The sequence below is a fragment of the Cupressus sempervirens genome, chromosome 5 (assembly GCF_028749045.1).
Source record: "Cupressus sempervirens isolate cs-2001-9-10 chromosome 5, ASM2874904v1, whole genome shotgun sequence".
In the NCBI taxonomy this organism is placed as follows: domain Eukaryota; kingdom Viridiplantae; phylum Streptophyta; class Pinopsida; order Cupressales; family Cupressaceae; genus Cupressus; species Cupressus sempervirens.
In genome coordinates, this window is record NC_143122.1 from 845,155,230 (window position 1) to 845,170,248 (window position 15,019).

General features: G+C 33.3%; 1 protein-coding gene across 1 annotated transcript; it reads left to right on the plus strand.

The window, feature by feature from the left end:
- Nucleotides 1–2,633: 2,633 nt before the first annotated feature.
- LOC149558560 (L-type lectin-domain containing receptor kinase IX.1-like) lies at nucleotides 2,634–13,740 on the plus strand. The gene is made up of 4 exons (XM_089830923.1): nucleotides 2,634–2,781; nucleotides 11,980–12,290; nucleotides 12,344–12,558; nucleotides 12,723–13,740. Exons 1-4 carry the CDS (start codon nucleotides 2,634–2,636, stop codon nucleotides 13,738–13,740), a joined length of 1,692 nt encoding a protein of 563 aa, XP_089687049.1.
- Nucleotides 13,741–15,019: the final 1,279 nt, after the last annotated feature.

The following is a 15,019-nucleotide window of genomic DNA, read 5'->3' on the forward strand; positions in this document are numbered from 1 at the left end:
TGAAACCTACATCAACATTGCATTAATCACATAGATATAGACAGTCCATTAATGAGTCATCCCACTACAAGTGAATGGGTCAGGACTCCATAACCTACATGACCCACGATCTAGGCAATAAAGTATGCAGAACATTATCACATTGTATATTTATCAAAGAAATATAAGAGAGACAATAATAAATAAGTAGAACATGTGCCTCAAGCACAAAATAATTCAAGTTACAGTTTTTCTAAGAATTATTGCCGATGTGGACCAAAGGAAGGGTTTATGAGGAGTAACAACATATTGCCTTCAAATAAGAAATTCATCATGGACAAGTAACATCATTGCCACGAGGAAAAAAATCAGCATGGGTCAAAAAAACTTCTCAAATAAAATCTCCAATATTGGAGTGCTCCAAGATATGGTGGCCTCGTCACCTATACACTAAAAAATGAGCAAGATGTAGGAAGTCATACCATGAATAAATCACAACTAGGAGCATACACCAAGGAGACAAAGAGATTGAAATGGGAAATCCCCATAAAATATCATCCTCACATTGAGGAACAAAGTGGAAAAAATGGAGGGAAACTCCACTGAAGTAATTGCACACCAATTATAGGTTGGAGGGATACTCCACGGGCCAGATAAGGCAAATATGAGTCAGTTTAAAACTGTCGGGTCCACCATAGTTAACCTTGAAAAATTGGCTCCCGATGCAACTTAAAAAAAATATATTTAATAAAAGAATGGTATTAAACCATGAAATGCTACTATGAGCATAAAGAGATACTATAAAAGCATAAAACTGCACCATGTACAGATAGATCAATAGAACAGAGTAAAATCAAATCATTAAATAAGTAAGGCAATAGTGTAAGATTACTCATAAACCTGAATAAATTGAAATAAAAAGAAGTATTTGAAAGAGCAATAAGCATAAATTATTAGATATTAGTTAAAATCTCCATGTAGGGTGAACACAAGTGAGAAGATATTAAGGATGGGCCCACCAACAAAGACAAGAATCCTCCTAGATTATGGCAAGAAAAGGAATTATAAATGAGGATATTTATTTATTTGTTTAAAAAAAACATAAAAACTCTTAACTTTTTATGTAAAAATGATAATAAAACTTTAATTAGTTTTAATACTAAGAAAACTTCTTTAAAAGAAAAATCCTTAAACTTCTCCTTTTTTTTAAAACTTAAAACCACATAATTTTAGATTCTTTTCATCATGGCAATAAGGGTAGCAGAAGAAAGAGAGACCAAAAACCTTTCAATCAAGCCATCAAGCTACCTAAACAAGAAAACAGTTGTTCAACCTAAACCAAAACCAAACACCAACTTTCACGATGTCCGTTTCAAACTCAATAATGTTTGCACACTTGTACTGAAACTCGAGAAATGGATAGAACAACAAGAACGAGATACTGGACCAAAACCAGAAAACTGACTTTCCTGGAGGGCTGTTTCATAATCAATAATATGGACAGATTTCTTCCGAAACTCGAGTAATGGATAGAAATTGAACTTGTGAACCAAACTATATACCAAATTTCTCGGTGGTCTATCTCAAACTCATCAATGTTAAGGCTTCTTCTATAACTCCAATAACAGACCAAAATGGTCAATCTATTTAAAAAAAACAACCTGTCTAGCCAATGGGGAGGGCGACAAAATAAAAATTCCCTTCCCACTGAAATATTCCCACAAGAAAAGACAAGAATAAAGACTGTCGAATCCAACAGTCGAAACTACAAAAGAAAAAAGTACCAAAAATAGAAACCTGATTGTGCACCAGAACAGTCAGACCGTCTTAAGGCCAAATTGGATGATGTCAAAATCAAAATATCCGTGTAGCCCAAAAATTTTAAGAAACAAAAATTTATTCAATGAAACAACCAAACAGAGAAACAAAAGCCCATAAATTTGACCACAAACTGCAGTCGATCAAATCCAGAAACCATCTTTTCCTTCCAAGAATCAATCAAAACTTAGATTTAGTTTGCTCCTGCAGTTGAAGGCTAGAAAACCCAAAAATAAAACTAAACCTAATTTCTAGGCTCTCTGATTCAAAAGCTCAATAGAGAGCACAAAAGGATCCAAATACCACTTATAGTCCCTTGTGGCTTTGCCAAAAACCTGATTGCAAGGAAGCTTGAGAAACCTCAAAGAACAAAAAAAACCCCACTTCCAAGGAAGCCTGGAGAAATGAGCGACGAAGCTTGTAAATAGAGAATATGATACCCAAATGCTTAAAATCCATTCACACTCAACCAAAAAGAAATCCCAATTCCATTCGCTTGGCGACATCGTTTATGACACGTGAACACGAAGAGGATATGAAAGAGTCTACAAAAGAAGAGATAGAAAACATAGATGGTAATGTGGATGACATAGAAGAAAATCAAGATGAAGAATCGGGCGAAACCCCTAGAAACCCTATCAAGACAACCAAAACCTTGAGTAGATACGGAAGGAAGAAAGAAGAAAATAGCAGCCATGTCACCTCGTGCAGCAAAGAAGAACACAACTTCACCGGCTCCAAAAAAGGCTACGGCGAAGCTAAAGTAGGCGGTCAAGGCAGAGGAACCTACCACTGCCGTAAAAATAGAGTTGAAGGAAGAGCCCACGGTCACAGCCATGGAAGAGACTAAGGAGGACGTGGAGAAGGCTCTGGAGCTTGCTATTGAGCCCACAAAAGATGACAAAGAAAATAGGACAGCCACACCTTGGACAAGGAAAAGCGGAATGAAGATTACATGGACAAGAATATGCCGAGCAGTCTTGGGTGTACACTCTAAACACACGCAGAGAAGAATATGAAAAATGACCACAGAAATTTTCATAATATGTTTAGATAAGGATTTCTATTTCCATTTCTTTATGTTAGAAATGGAAAAAGAAATATGTCCTCCAATGTACTGCAACCACAAATGCCATCCTCATAGTAAAATATATACAAAAAAAATTTATAGAAATAATAAATTTTAATTTAAAAAAAAATTGCACACTATATAATAAAAAATACTATTTAAAATAAGAATTATAAATTCTACTTGTTAAAAGAAGAACAAATTTTTTATTTTTTATCAACAATATATCAAAACCTGCACAAATTAGAACAAACAAAAGTTAATCAAGTTTGGTGGTAAACCAGCCAAATCCAAAAAAAATTCAATTTCTTCCATCTTAAAAAGATTAAAGAAGAAATTAGTGAAATCTCTCTCAAGAGTCTCTGAGAATCCTACCTTCATGCAAACACTCAAAACAAAGATTAAACTGCTCTGATACCATGTTAGAAATGGAAAAAGAAATATGGAAATAAGCAAAAATCAGGAAAGAATCTAAGTGAGTTAATGCATGAAAAGATATTACCATAAGATAGGAGAGAGAAAGCTTCAAGATCCAACACCATGAGACAAGATATTTAGAAAGGGGAAAGCAAAGAAAACCCCTTGTGACATTATGAATGAGGCATGGAAAGCCTAAGAAGAGAGAGAGAGAGAGAGAGAGAGAGAGAGAGAGAGAGAGAGAGCAATCGCTCATACAATAATTAAGAAGAGGAAGAAACCTCATTAGAAATGAGAGAAGAGGGTCATCTCTTAAATAGAGATCAGAGAGAGGAGTTAGAATGTAACTCCCATGTCTATGAATGCCACCATTCATAAGTGTGTGAGGCCAAGTGTGAGATTCCTCTTAAGGAGGAATAATCTAAATTACAAATTACAATAAATATTTGTCCTCACATATTCCACTAGATGACAAAATAAGATGTAGTGGAAAAAGGACAAAAAAGAAATATATTAGGATACCTTGGCTTATATCCTAATATATTATAACAATAAAGAAAGGAGGTCTAACCTTGGTTTATAAACACACCAAGGAAAGATTACAACTTCTAACACATCTACTACTACATTTTTTATTCTTGTTAAAATATTTTGAATATTAATTTAACTAAATCATAATTTAAAAGGTTTTCTAATATCAATAATTTGAGAACATATCTAAATTTTAACAATATAACATGAAAAATAGTATAATCTAAAATTTTATATATTAAAATTGATCTATCTATTAAAAAGATTACTACTCATTAATAAAAATTAAAAATTAAAACATATAATTATAAAAATAGCAAACAATTACCATTATTAATGTTATTTTAAAATAGCTTTGTAATGTTATTTTAATAATAGATAGAGGAATATAATCATTGATTCAAATAATCTAATGAAGAAGTCAGATTAATTAATACTATAATATCTAAATTCTAAAAATGTAATGTTTTGAATGAAGAGAAAGAAATAGAAAGAAATTTGCAATTGAGTAGAATTTCTAATATAACAAAGTTTCTAAGAAAATTTAAGGAAACTATGCAGATTTCAAAATAGGAAAAAACTACACAATAAAAGTTTCTAAAATGGAAGAAATACAAATCTACAATGTTTCTAATTGAGAAGAATTTCTATTCTATCAAAGTTTCTAAGAAAAATTAAGGAAATTATAGAGCTTTGAAAATAAGAAAAAATAACACAATAAAAGTTTCAAAAATAGAAGAAATCAAAACACATAAACATACATACTCAGAATAATGATCCTGTTGCTCAATCCAATGTTGAATAGAAATCATAATATTGATCCTGTTACTCAATCCAATGTTGAATAGAAATTAGAATATCGATCCTGTTGTTCAATACAATGTTGAATAAAAAAGAAAATAGGCTCTTGCCATATATAATGTTGATGTGCGATGGTTCAACTTCAAAGAATTGAAAACATGTAATGCGTAAAAATGGAGCATAAGGCAAGACATTTGGTTTTCTTGTCATAACAAATTATTGGCTTTCTTCTTGCTCGAGTCAATGATGAAGAAATATATTTAGAAATGTCTAAATGTGTCTTCACACTGTCAGCAAAAATTTTTTATTTCATGACGACCCGACTGGACCTGACGTTTGCAAATATGGACTCGCAGGACGCGTGTTTAGTGTTTGGAAATATCGAACCGTTCAAATCGAAAATATAGTGTGGTGAACAAGGGAATGGGAAGCGTCAGTGTTAAGCATTGCTGGTCAAGTCCGAATGGAATTTCAATAAAGGACGTGGTATAACTGTTCAACTACCTTTCAAATTTTTTCAAAATGTTAGATTGTTTACAACAAAATGTGCTCCCATTGTAGAAGCTTCTCGGCTCAATTAACACCTCTTAGAGAAAACAAATTGACGAGGCATTAAAATACTATACGAAAAAATGGATGTCTATGATATCCGACATTTGTGGACCATGCCTATTTGCCTCGAAAAAGACTGAACTCGTTGAACGTCACAACGACAACCCCTGAGAGTTTCAACCTATTCGATGTTTTTCATTCGTAATGGCCAAAGGCATTCCCTGACAAATTCTGTAGTGGATGACAACGAAAATATTTCTTTTGCACGCTCTTCATATCTCAACCAAGACCTTGATGGAACCTGCGCGTCGTCGAGGTTTCATCATCACTAACAATTTCCAAGGTCTTATTGGTAAAAAAATAATAATGAAATTTAACGCAACACAGAGAGGCCTATGTGTTCATTGGTATGTAAAAATGTAATCACCCGACCGACTGCATTATGAAATGCTCAACTTCTATGTGTTTTCTAGGAAATGCCGAATCATAAAATCAGTAAGTAAAATAGAGACAACAAACTAACGAGGAATTTAACATTTTATAAAAATAACTCGACTTATATGCTAACCACCATCTTATGCACCATGCCTGTTTGCCTTCAAAATGACTAAAATTTAATATCAAACAAGAAGCCCATGAATTTCAACGTCAGTTTTGTACTTTGTTAGAATATCCATGAGGATTTCCACTAAGAATGCCATATCACTTGGTATCGAAAACACTTTCCCATCTGGTGTCCCAAGATTAGAGTTTGGCAAGATGAGTAGAATATTAGTTGGGAGGGTTTAAAGATATTTAGTCAAATGTTGTGAAGTGAGCAATATCGGTTGAAATTTTATATTATATCATATAAGGACAAGGTGCTCAATATTATATGTGTATCATATGTGTTTTAAATGTTAAAAGAGTAAACAAGATTAGCATTAAAATATCAAGAGCACCATATTGGTCTAGAGTATTTTCTCTTCCATGCGAGATATCCAAATACAAATAACAAAGAGTGATTGTCACTGTATCACACTTTTTAAGCTGTATGACGAATTCTAGATGATGCACTCCACATTGGATGGTTAATTTTAAACTCCATGATGTTCCAACTAGGTAGTGAATCCTCCATCGGTCGTTGCATATACCTATGCACTTAATCAACTCTTCTAATACATTCATCCTTACTCCATTATTACAAATCTAAAATCTTTCTCTAGCTCAAAAATATGATATAGTGCAATACATTTGAAAAGATGAGAAATTTTTAAATGGAGAAATCACAATATATATAAACTTGCCTGCCACCAAAAAAAAATACCTTATACATCACCGAACCTGTAGACACTGAGACAGACAATAACAGAAAAAAGAGTTTAAATAAATGGAAAACTACAACATCGTGTAACAGTTATCCTAATGGTTGAATAATTTTGGAGTGGCATGAAAGAAATAGCCACCAAAAATAGAATAACAAAATATTCATTTTTCAAATTTAAATAACAGAAACCAATTACTTAAGAATTCTAATCATAGAAAAACCAATGCAATCACCTCTCCTTTATCATAAAATCTAAAGACTGCACTACGAAATGGGGGAAATCATACCAGAGTTAAGCTCTACTACCATAGATATCCTTAACAAGCCTAATATTTGTACAACTTAACACACAATCTCAATGTGGAAGTGGGAGAAAACCTTGCACAAATTTATCTACAAAATTGTATTTCAATAATCTGTCAAAAACTCACAAATTTGATGACAACAAAAAATTACAGATAACTTTTGATAGTGACCCCAAAAGGAAAAACAAATATCAAATCAATTTTCACTTTTGTTTGCAGGGAACTTAAAAATCATCGTAGACTCTAGAATAGATCCAAAAGGTCTACAACAATTCACGAGAAATTTAGGAACAATCTGGAACTATAAATGGAAAGGCATTCACCCACGACAGTTGTAACTATAGTATTAAATGTCATATTTAAAAAGTATTAAGTAATCTTACATTATTCTTGCATTTCAGTTTTCTATTTTATCGTTCCAGTCCACTCTAGCCTGGGCAATAAAAAAAACATTACAATGTGTTAATAATTTTAAACTCCCATTTGTTCATTGGTTGGAATAGTTTTCTTTTAAAATTCTTAATAGATAAAATATAAAACCCCTAGCAAAATGCATACGAACTAATGAGAAAATAAGAATAACTAATAAAAATGAAATTAAAAATATGTATGCACTACATAATATAGGATAAATTTTATTGATGTGTGATATTGCTATCAAGATTTAACTGTGTAGTTTTTGAGTCAAACTTATTGACCCATGTTTCATGAATAGTGATTCAACATGAATCCATCTCTCATTAGAATAAATAGAATTCTTGGTTTCTGAAATTAATAATTCTGCATATTGTAGGAAAAACTATTCTACTATCTTTTTGATTGAGGTTTTTGGTGTTTCACTTTTAATTTTTCTTAGTATCCTATTTGGTAACCATGCCACTTTCTTATAGTTTTTCAAACCCATTGAGCTAAATAAAAAATAAATTAAATCGATGTAAATTCTCTCAACTCATTACATTTTTGTATTTTTGCATGGCTCTAGTAATGATTTACTCTACAAAGAAATCCCTATATATCTTGCGCCAAAACATGCAATCCATCAAGTAGTCTCTTGAAGTGTAAATAAATGCTCATATGATGATAATATTATTGAAAACAATGCAATATATTTTGTCGCTCATTTTAGCATTTGACAAAATATATATGTGCTTAGGTCTTTGCATGGATTTCGATTTGGAATTGCTTAAGATTTGTTTTTTAATTAGTTTTTTCCTAGTATACAACATCAAAATATTTACAAACATGGCAAATTTTGAATCTATTATAATTCAATTTTTTGCATTTTGCCAATAAATATTTTCCAACATCAACCGTCTATCAAATTTTTTTGCATGTATGTTGAAATTTTCTCAACTGACTCAATGAGTACATTTTTGTTTGCAGATTCATAATTTCTTACATTTTGGGGTGCTATTCTTACAATGGTAAGGGATAAAAGTAGCATTGGGGACCATAAATTACAAATGGAACAACAAACAAACTAAAAAATAGGTTTCCTCTTGTCTTATATTGCCTCAAAATTAAATAAAAAATAGATTTTCATTTGTCATTAAATGTTTAATTTTTTAAAAATTGTTTATTCGTAAATTATTTCTAATTATTGATAATTTTTGTAATTTGGATAAATAAATGTAGATAATTTTAATAATCCTTATAGGACTTAGATTAGTCTAGTTTAAATTAAATATTTATGTGCTAAGCTAAATGAGTAAAGACATAATAATTGAGCTTGTATGTTTGACAAAGATATAACTATGTTATTGGCATGGGCTTTTCAGTATTGTAGCTGGTAGACATCAATGGAGTTGTCCTTTTCTCAAATGATACGTTTTATGAAATCATTGCATATAGAGCATGACATCGGAACTATTATACTGCTACATCCTAAGCTAAATGAGTAAAGATATAATAATTTAGTCTAAGACCTTCAAAGTAAAGGTGTAGGTGGGAGCTTGTATGTTTGACAAAGATATAACTCTGCTATTGGCATGGGCTTTTGAGTGTTGTAGGTGGTAGACATCAATGGAGCTATCCTTTTATTAATTGATATGTTTTATGAAATCATTGCATATAGAGCATGACATTATTGGAACTATTATACTATAGCCAGCCTATGAATATGTTTTTTCTACTATTCTTGATTTCCTCTTCATGCCCTCTTGACTCCATATGTCATATACAGGCTTGTTTCTCTTCACAAGAGTGCACATATACTTACAAGACAAGCATGTTAAATACTCCTATTGTCTGAGACTGTAAAGCTTAACACATAGAAAATAATATTTATTTACAATATGTGTATATCTAGTTTCTATGATATTACAATTTCCATAAGACGTCCTACTAATTCCATTTGTCATTCCTCATTAATACAACTAAATTGGTATGTCGCTAAGCTTCCATTAACATTTGCAAGAACCATGCGATCTTGAACAACACTATAGCCATGATTGTTGTCAAGTCTTCCCTCATTTTACATGTTATCACAAGTACCTACAAGTAAAATTTCATCCAATTTAAAGTTCAATGCTGTATGCATTATCTTCAATTCCATTCCTAGACTTCTTAAGATGTCCCTATGATGTACCTGCATCATGAACTTCATGAATCATTTCTACATTTGATTTTTTTCCATGCTTAATGTCCAATTTTTGTTATAATTTGAATCATTATGCTAAGATGGGAGCTCTAATTTTGTAAAAAACGTAGGCTCCATCAAGATCAACAAAAGCTTTTAAAGTAATAGCATAGAAGAAACTAAAGAAAAGAAATGAAGTCTTGTAAGTAAAAGGATCCTAGCAACCTATGCAAAGGAGAAGAAAATACATGTCAATTGAATTACAAGAATGTAATCATTGATAACGAGGACAATTTTTCCATAGAAAGCCAAATTATGATAGTGCTAAGAGGGTTTTACAATATAATCATTTGTTAATAAAGAAGGCAAATTTTAAATTCTAGAAAAACTAAGAAAGATTTAAGTTAGAGGCCTTTCCTTATAGATGATCATATTATGATTTATGATGAATCCATAAAGGCTAGATTTCTTTTCTTCTCTTAATATATATCGATAGAGAAATCTAGAAACCCCTTGGATCCATGTATTTGGGGTTCCATTATAGGAAAAAATAGGAGATAGAACAGTAACCCAGATGGTTGCTAGATATGCTAGAAAAACCATGCTCTTTCGTAGGAAAATCGTGTCCAAAGGTTTCAAAAGAATGTGTAAAACATTTAATGTTCTTTTACAAAAAAAATGCATTTTATGGTCCTAAAACAACTTAATAGGTCATTTCTGATATGTACTTATGTTCTACTTGCTTACTTGTATGACAATTAAACACAGTAGGCTGATTGTATGTTATCATTGGCTGGCCCATCTTGTCCATAGTTAGAGAAGCTTATTTTATTGTTGTGAATCCACTGCGTGTTGTGTAGGGGGAATGATAGCAAAACCAAGTCGAAAGAAAGATCTACTTTATATTATGCTATTAGTCAAATATCTATTTAAAGAATTGGCATAGATATGCTATTTTATAAGTTTGGACATCTTAAAGTGACACAAAAATTTTTGAAGATGAGGTAGAAAAGACATCAATTGCTAAGAAAGATTTGGAGAATGAGCATAGAATGCTTGGATCAATGTATTTCCCAAAAAAGCATGACACAAGAGATTTCAACAGAGAATACCTAGACCAACACATTGTCCACAAAGTTATGACACAAGAAAGTTCAATGGAAGACTTTCTAAAAGAAAATGGAATCAAACACTCATTTCCAAAATAGCAAGCTTGGATTAGGAATTAAATTAAGATGCAACAATTCATATTTTCTAAACTTGGAGTACAAATACATTGAAAAAAAAATAGCATGATAGCCTTGGTATGCTTAGCATAACCTATACAGTCAACTAAGAGAAACTGAAAAAATTGACTTTAACACTCAAACCATCTAAAATCAGTTCTTATTGTTTTGTAACTATATATAATTATTGATGACTACTTGTTTTGCAAATTTTTGGTTGTATTGAATCAAGCTATGGCAATTACTTCCTTGAATGTCATGCTTTTTTAAGTTTTAGCTACTATGATGGCTTTGTTTATTTGGATATCCAAGTTTAAAGCTTGGTTGCAGACAAATTCTGCAGTAGCATGTTTGCACCATTTGTTGGAAGGTCAACTACTGAATTTTAAAAGCCTTACCTCTACATACTAGATAGACATCTGTATGCTAGACAATAGTCTGCCTTGGTTAGTTAAGCATGGTGAGCTTGTATTTACCTGTAGATTGTAGCATTTGATCAACAAAACATTTATGCATTTTACTTATATCCCATTCACATTTTGTGTCATAATCTTTATTGAAAATATGAATACCATATTGTTCAAGCCAATGGTAAGACAAACTCTTGACACAAAGTTTGGTCATTACTTGACTTGGCTTTAATATGTTGAGGGGAAGCACATGGTACAGGTGGTTGCAAGAAGAACCTCTTATAGAATTATCACATGAATGAAGAATGAGACAAATCTCAAACCACATTGTATGGTTCTTTGACCTTTCCTCTTCTTTTCATAACTAGTGGTTGGTCAATAAAAAAAGGGGAAATTTGGTTTAATGTTTAAATACTAATAGTTGCCAACTAGAATTTACAAGGTCTAAGTAAACTTTGTGTAGATCATTTAGTGAGGACCTTGACTTGCCATCATTTCTTATGCAAATAAGTTTAAATTTTCTTTCCACTTAATTTTTTTTTAGAATATAGGAAAAACCAATGAGTCCTTAATCTTCCAACATTTCTTTCAGTGAGTCTATTCTTTTCTCATATATTTCTATTTAAATAGAATAATTCAATTTTCACCATGGAGCTTCTCATTACATGGGAGACCATCATTCCTTAAGGAGAGATGGGAAACCTACAGGCCGTCGAAGGTCCATCCTGACTAACGAATCGGCAGGTCCTAATCATGTAAGATAATAATGAAGAGAGAGGCCTATGTGTTCGTTCCTATCTCGAAATGGAATCGGCTGAACAATTGCAATAGCCTTCTTCCTATGAAAGGCACTACAAAATATAATTGCTAACAAATTACCTTAGAGACCCTCTAAATCACATATTAGGATGGCTAAATTCACTTACCCTACACGGGCCTTCCTTTTCTTAACCTGTGTTGCTCTTTTCCTATTATCATCGCATGCAGGAAACGTTACTTTTAGCTTCCCTCCTCTAACAGGTATAGAAAGGAAAAATGATGCCACATATCAAGAGAGTAATCAAGGAGCCCTGCAGCTTACACGAAATGAAGCATTAGGGAACCTTAAGAACAGTTCCGGCTGGGCGTATTATACTGACCGTATTCCGCTATGGAATAGGTCTACTGGGGCTCTGGCCAATTTTTCAACTTACTTTCAATTCAATATTGATCTGAACAACAAAATATACGATAATCATGGAGATGGACTTGCGCTCTTCATGGCACCATTCGAACAGAACCACCAGAGGACGCTTATGGTGGATTTCTTGGCTTGTTTAATGAGGAAAGCTTTAAACAATCATCTTATCAGATGGTTGCTGTGGAGTTTGATACATACAACAACGATTGGGATCCTGATGACAATCATGTTGGGATCGACGTCAATAGCATTTTCTCGAAGTTCATTTTTCCCCTGAATACATCCAGTCTATTCAATCGCTCTACACACCAAAACCTCACAAACGCGACATGGGAGACCTGGGTGGATTATGATGATGTAGAAAAGGTTTTGCACTTCTTTCTCTGGTATAATTCTTCTAAACCCAAAATCCCTCTATTTAACCACACAATAGATCTAAGCAACTGTCTACCAGAGTACATCAAGGTTGGCTTCTCGGATGCCACTGGAGAGTACACAAAGACACACACCATAAAAGTTTGGAATTTTACTTCTGAATATTCGTGGGAAGTCGACCTCCTGGTGAATTACTTAGAAATGGCAATGCAAACAGATTTTCTATGAAAGTTTATTTGATATGCGTGTTCTTCGTTGTTGTGGTCCTATGTGGCTTCATAGTTGTTCGCTGGTGGCAGTATTTCAGAAAAAGGGGAAGAGAAGGTAAGGCTAGGGAAGAGAGCGATTCAGAGCTGGACGAATGCTGTTCTCATGGCCCTCGAAGCTTTGCCTATGCCGAGCTCAGTGCCGCGACAGGAAATTTTTGCGAGAAAGAAAGGCTTGGACAAGGCGGCTTCGGCACCGGGGACGCGCTGGCTGTGAAAAGAATAGCTCAAGGATTGAGACAAGGAAGAAAGGAGTATGTCTCCGAAGTTCAAACAATTAGCAGGTTGAGACACCGTAATCTTGTGCGGCTTTTAGGATGGTGCCACAAAAAGGGAGAGTTACCTCTGGTCTACGAGTACTTGCCAAATGAGAGTCTAGATAAACACATTTTTGGGGAAAAGGAGGATACGCTGGATTGGAGTCGAAGATATAGTATCGCCTGTGACATTGCCTCTGCTCTTGTTTATCTCCACGAAGAGTGGGACCAGCGTGTCGTTCATCGAGACATGAAGGCAAGCAACGTAATGTTGGATTCTGATTTCAATGCCAAGTTGGGTGATTTTGGTTTGGCGAGACTGATGGAACATGACCAGGAGTCTTCCCATACGACCATGGTGGCGGGGACACGGGGGTATGTTGCCCGAGAGTGCTACATAATAGGTAAAACCAGTCCAGAAGCTGACGTGTACAGCTTTGGGGCGGTTACACTAGAAATTGCCTGCGGAAGGCGGCCGATTGATCACAGCCTTGAAGAACACAATTGTTTCCCTTTTCTTGTCAACATCTATTGCATATTGGACCTTCTAATGTACGGACCACTTTCATTCGTAGATAGCATTCCTGACAAATATAACACATCTGTGGCATTTTCAAGCTATCCAGTTGTTGTCGAAACTGCATTTGGGATCTATAGAAATTATCCTTAAGAAATACAGTTGGGTTTTGTATATTTTCTCTGTTGCCTTGTCCACCTAAATTTATCCTATTTTGGCTTGTAGGATGAGGTGTTTCAGGAACACGCTCTGTTGTTCTTGAATTTTCATTTTGGTGACTCATTTCCACAAATACAGGTAATGCTTGATTGTACCTCTCACTTGATTCAAAATCAACTTCATGTCTCCCTTGTGTTTCAAAATGAGATACTTCATCGGATGTTCGTTGACGAGTAATTCTATCCCTATTTTGTAATTCCAATTCTTTTATTAGCAATCCTGCCCTTCTTCTAGCATAATTTAGTCGTCGGACTTCATTTTTCCTTCTTCTTTCTTCTTCTCTTTCAGCTTGTGTCATGTATTCTTGTCATCGTCTACAATACTCTCTCTGGTATTCTCTCTGGTATGCTCTTTGTTGCTCCATTTGGTATTGTCTTCTTTCTTGATCCGATTGGAAATTCATACTTGATTGAGTCATTTCTATGAAATAAATTTGTAACCAAACATTAAAAAAATATTAGATTTAGTAAATTATTTTTTATAAAATTGGTTTAAAATATCACATTAATTTAGTGGCATTGCACTTTAGATAAGATAGATATTTATTCATTTCTAATTAATAGTTTAACAATTCACAAATACATATAGGAGGAACTTTTTTGTGTAGATAAGATCTACAAATATACTAAATACCAAATAGTCTTGAACGTATAATACTAAATTTATTTAAGACAAAGGAAAAATAACATACGTTCATCAAAATTGATAAGTCGAACAGACAAATTAAATAAAAAAATTGATAATGTCAAATAATATCACTCCTAGATTTCATTATAGTGATGCAAAAACATGTGGAATTCATCAGTGAGGAAAAGGTTATTTTCGCCATGCATGTGCTCTTCATCATAGCAGATGTCTTTCATAAATTCAAAGAACCCAAATGATTTCTTCCATGCGTCATGAATTTCCTTTGTATATTGTCCCATCTGCAAGAGTTGAGAATCTTGGACACCTCGAACATGAAAGCTCGCATTATGAATTTCATTTGTAATTTTTTTACAAGACTCAGAAATGATTGTTCCCAATCTATCCAAATAAGTTTGAACAATATGGCTTGATTGCACCAAGTCATTTGGAAGAAGTGGGCTTGTGATAGTGTTCTTAGAATTATTTTGTTGAGCTTCCATAGTTAATTTTTTTCTGATATCTATAATGTAAGGATAAAAAATGGTCAGTATCAAAATGACAAGAATTAAGCTATGCATATATAGCA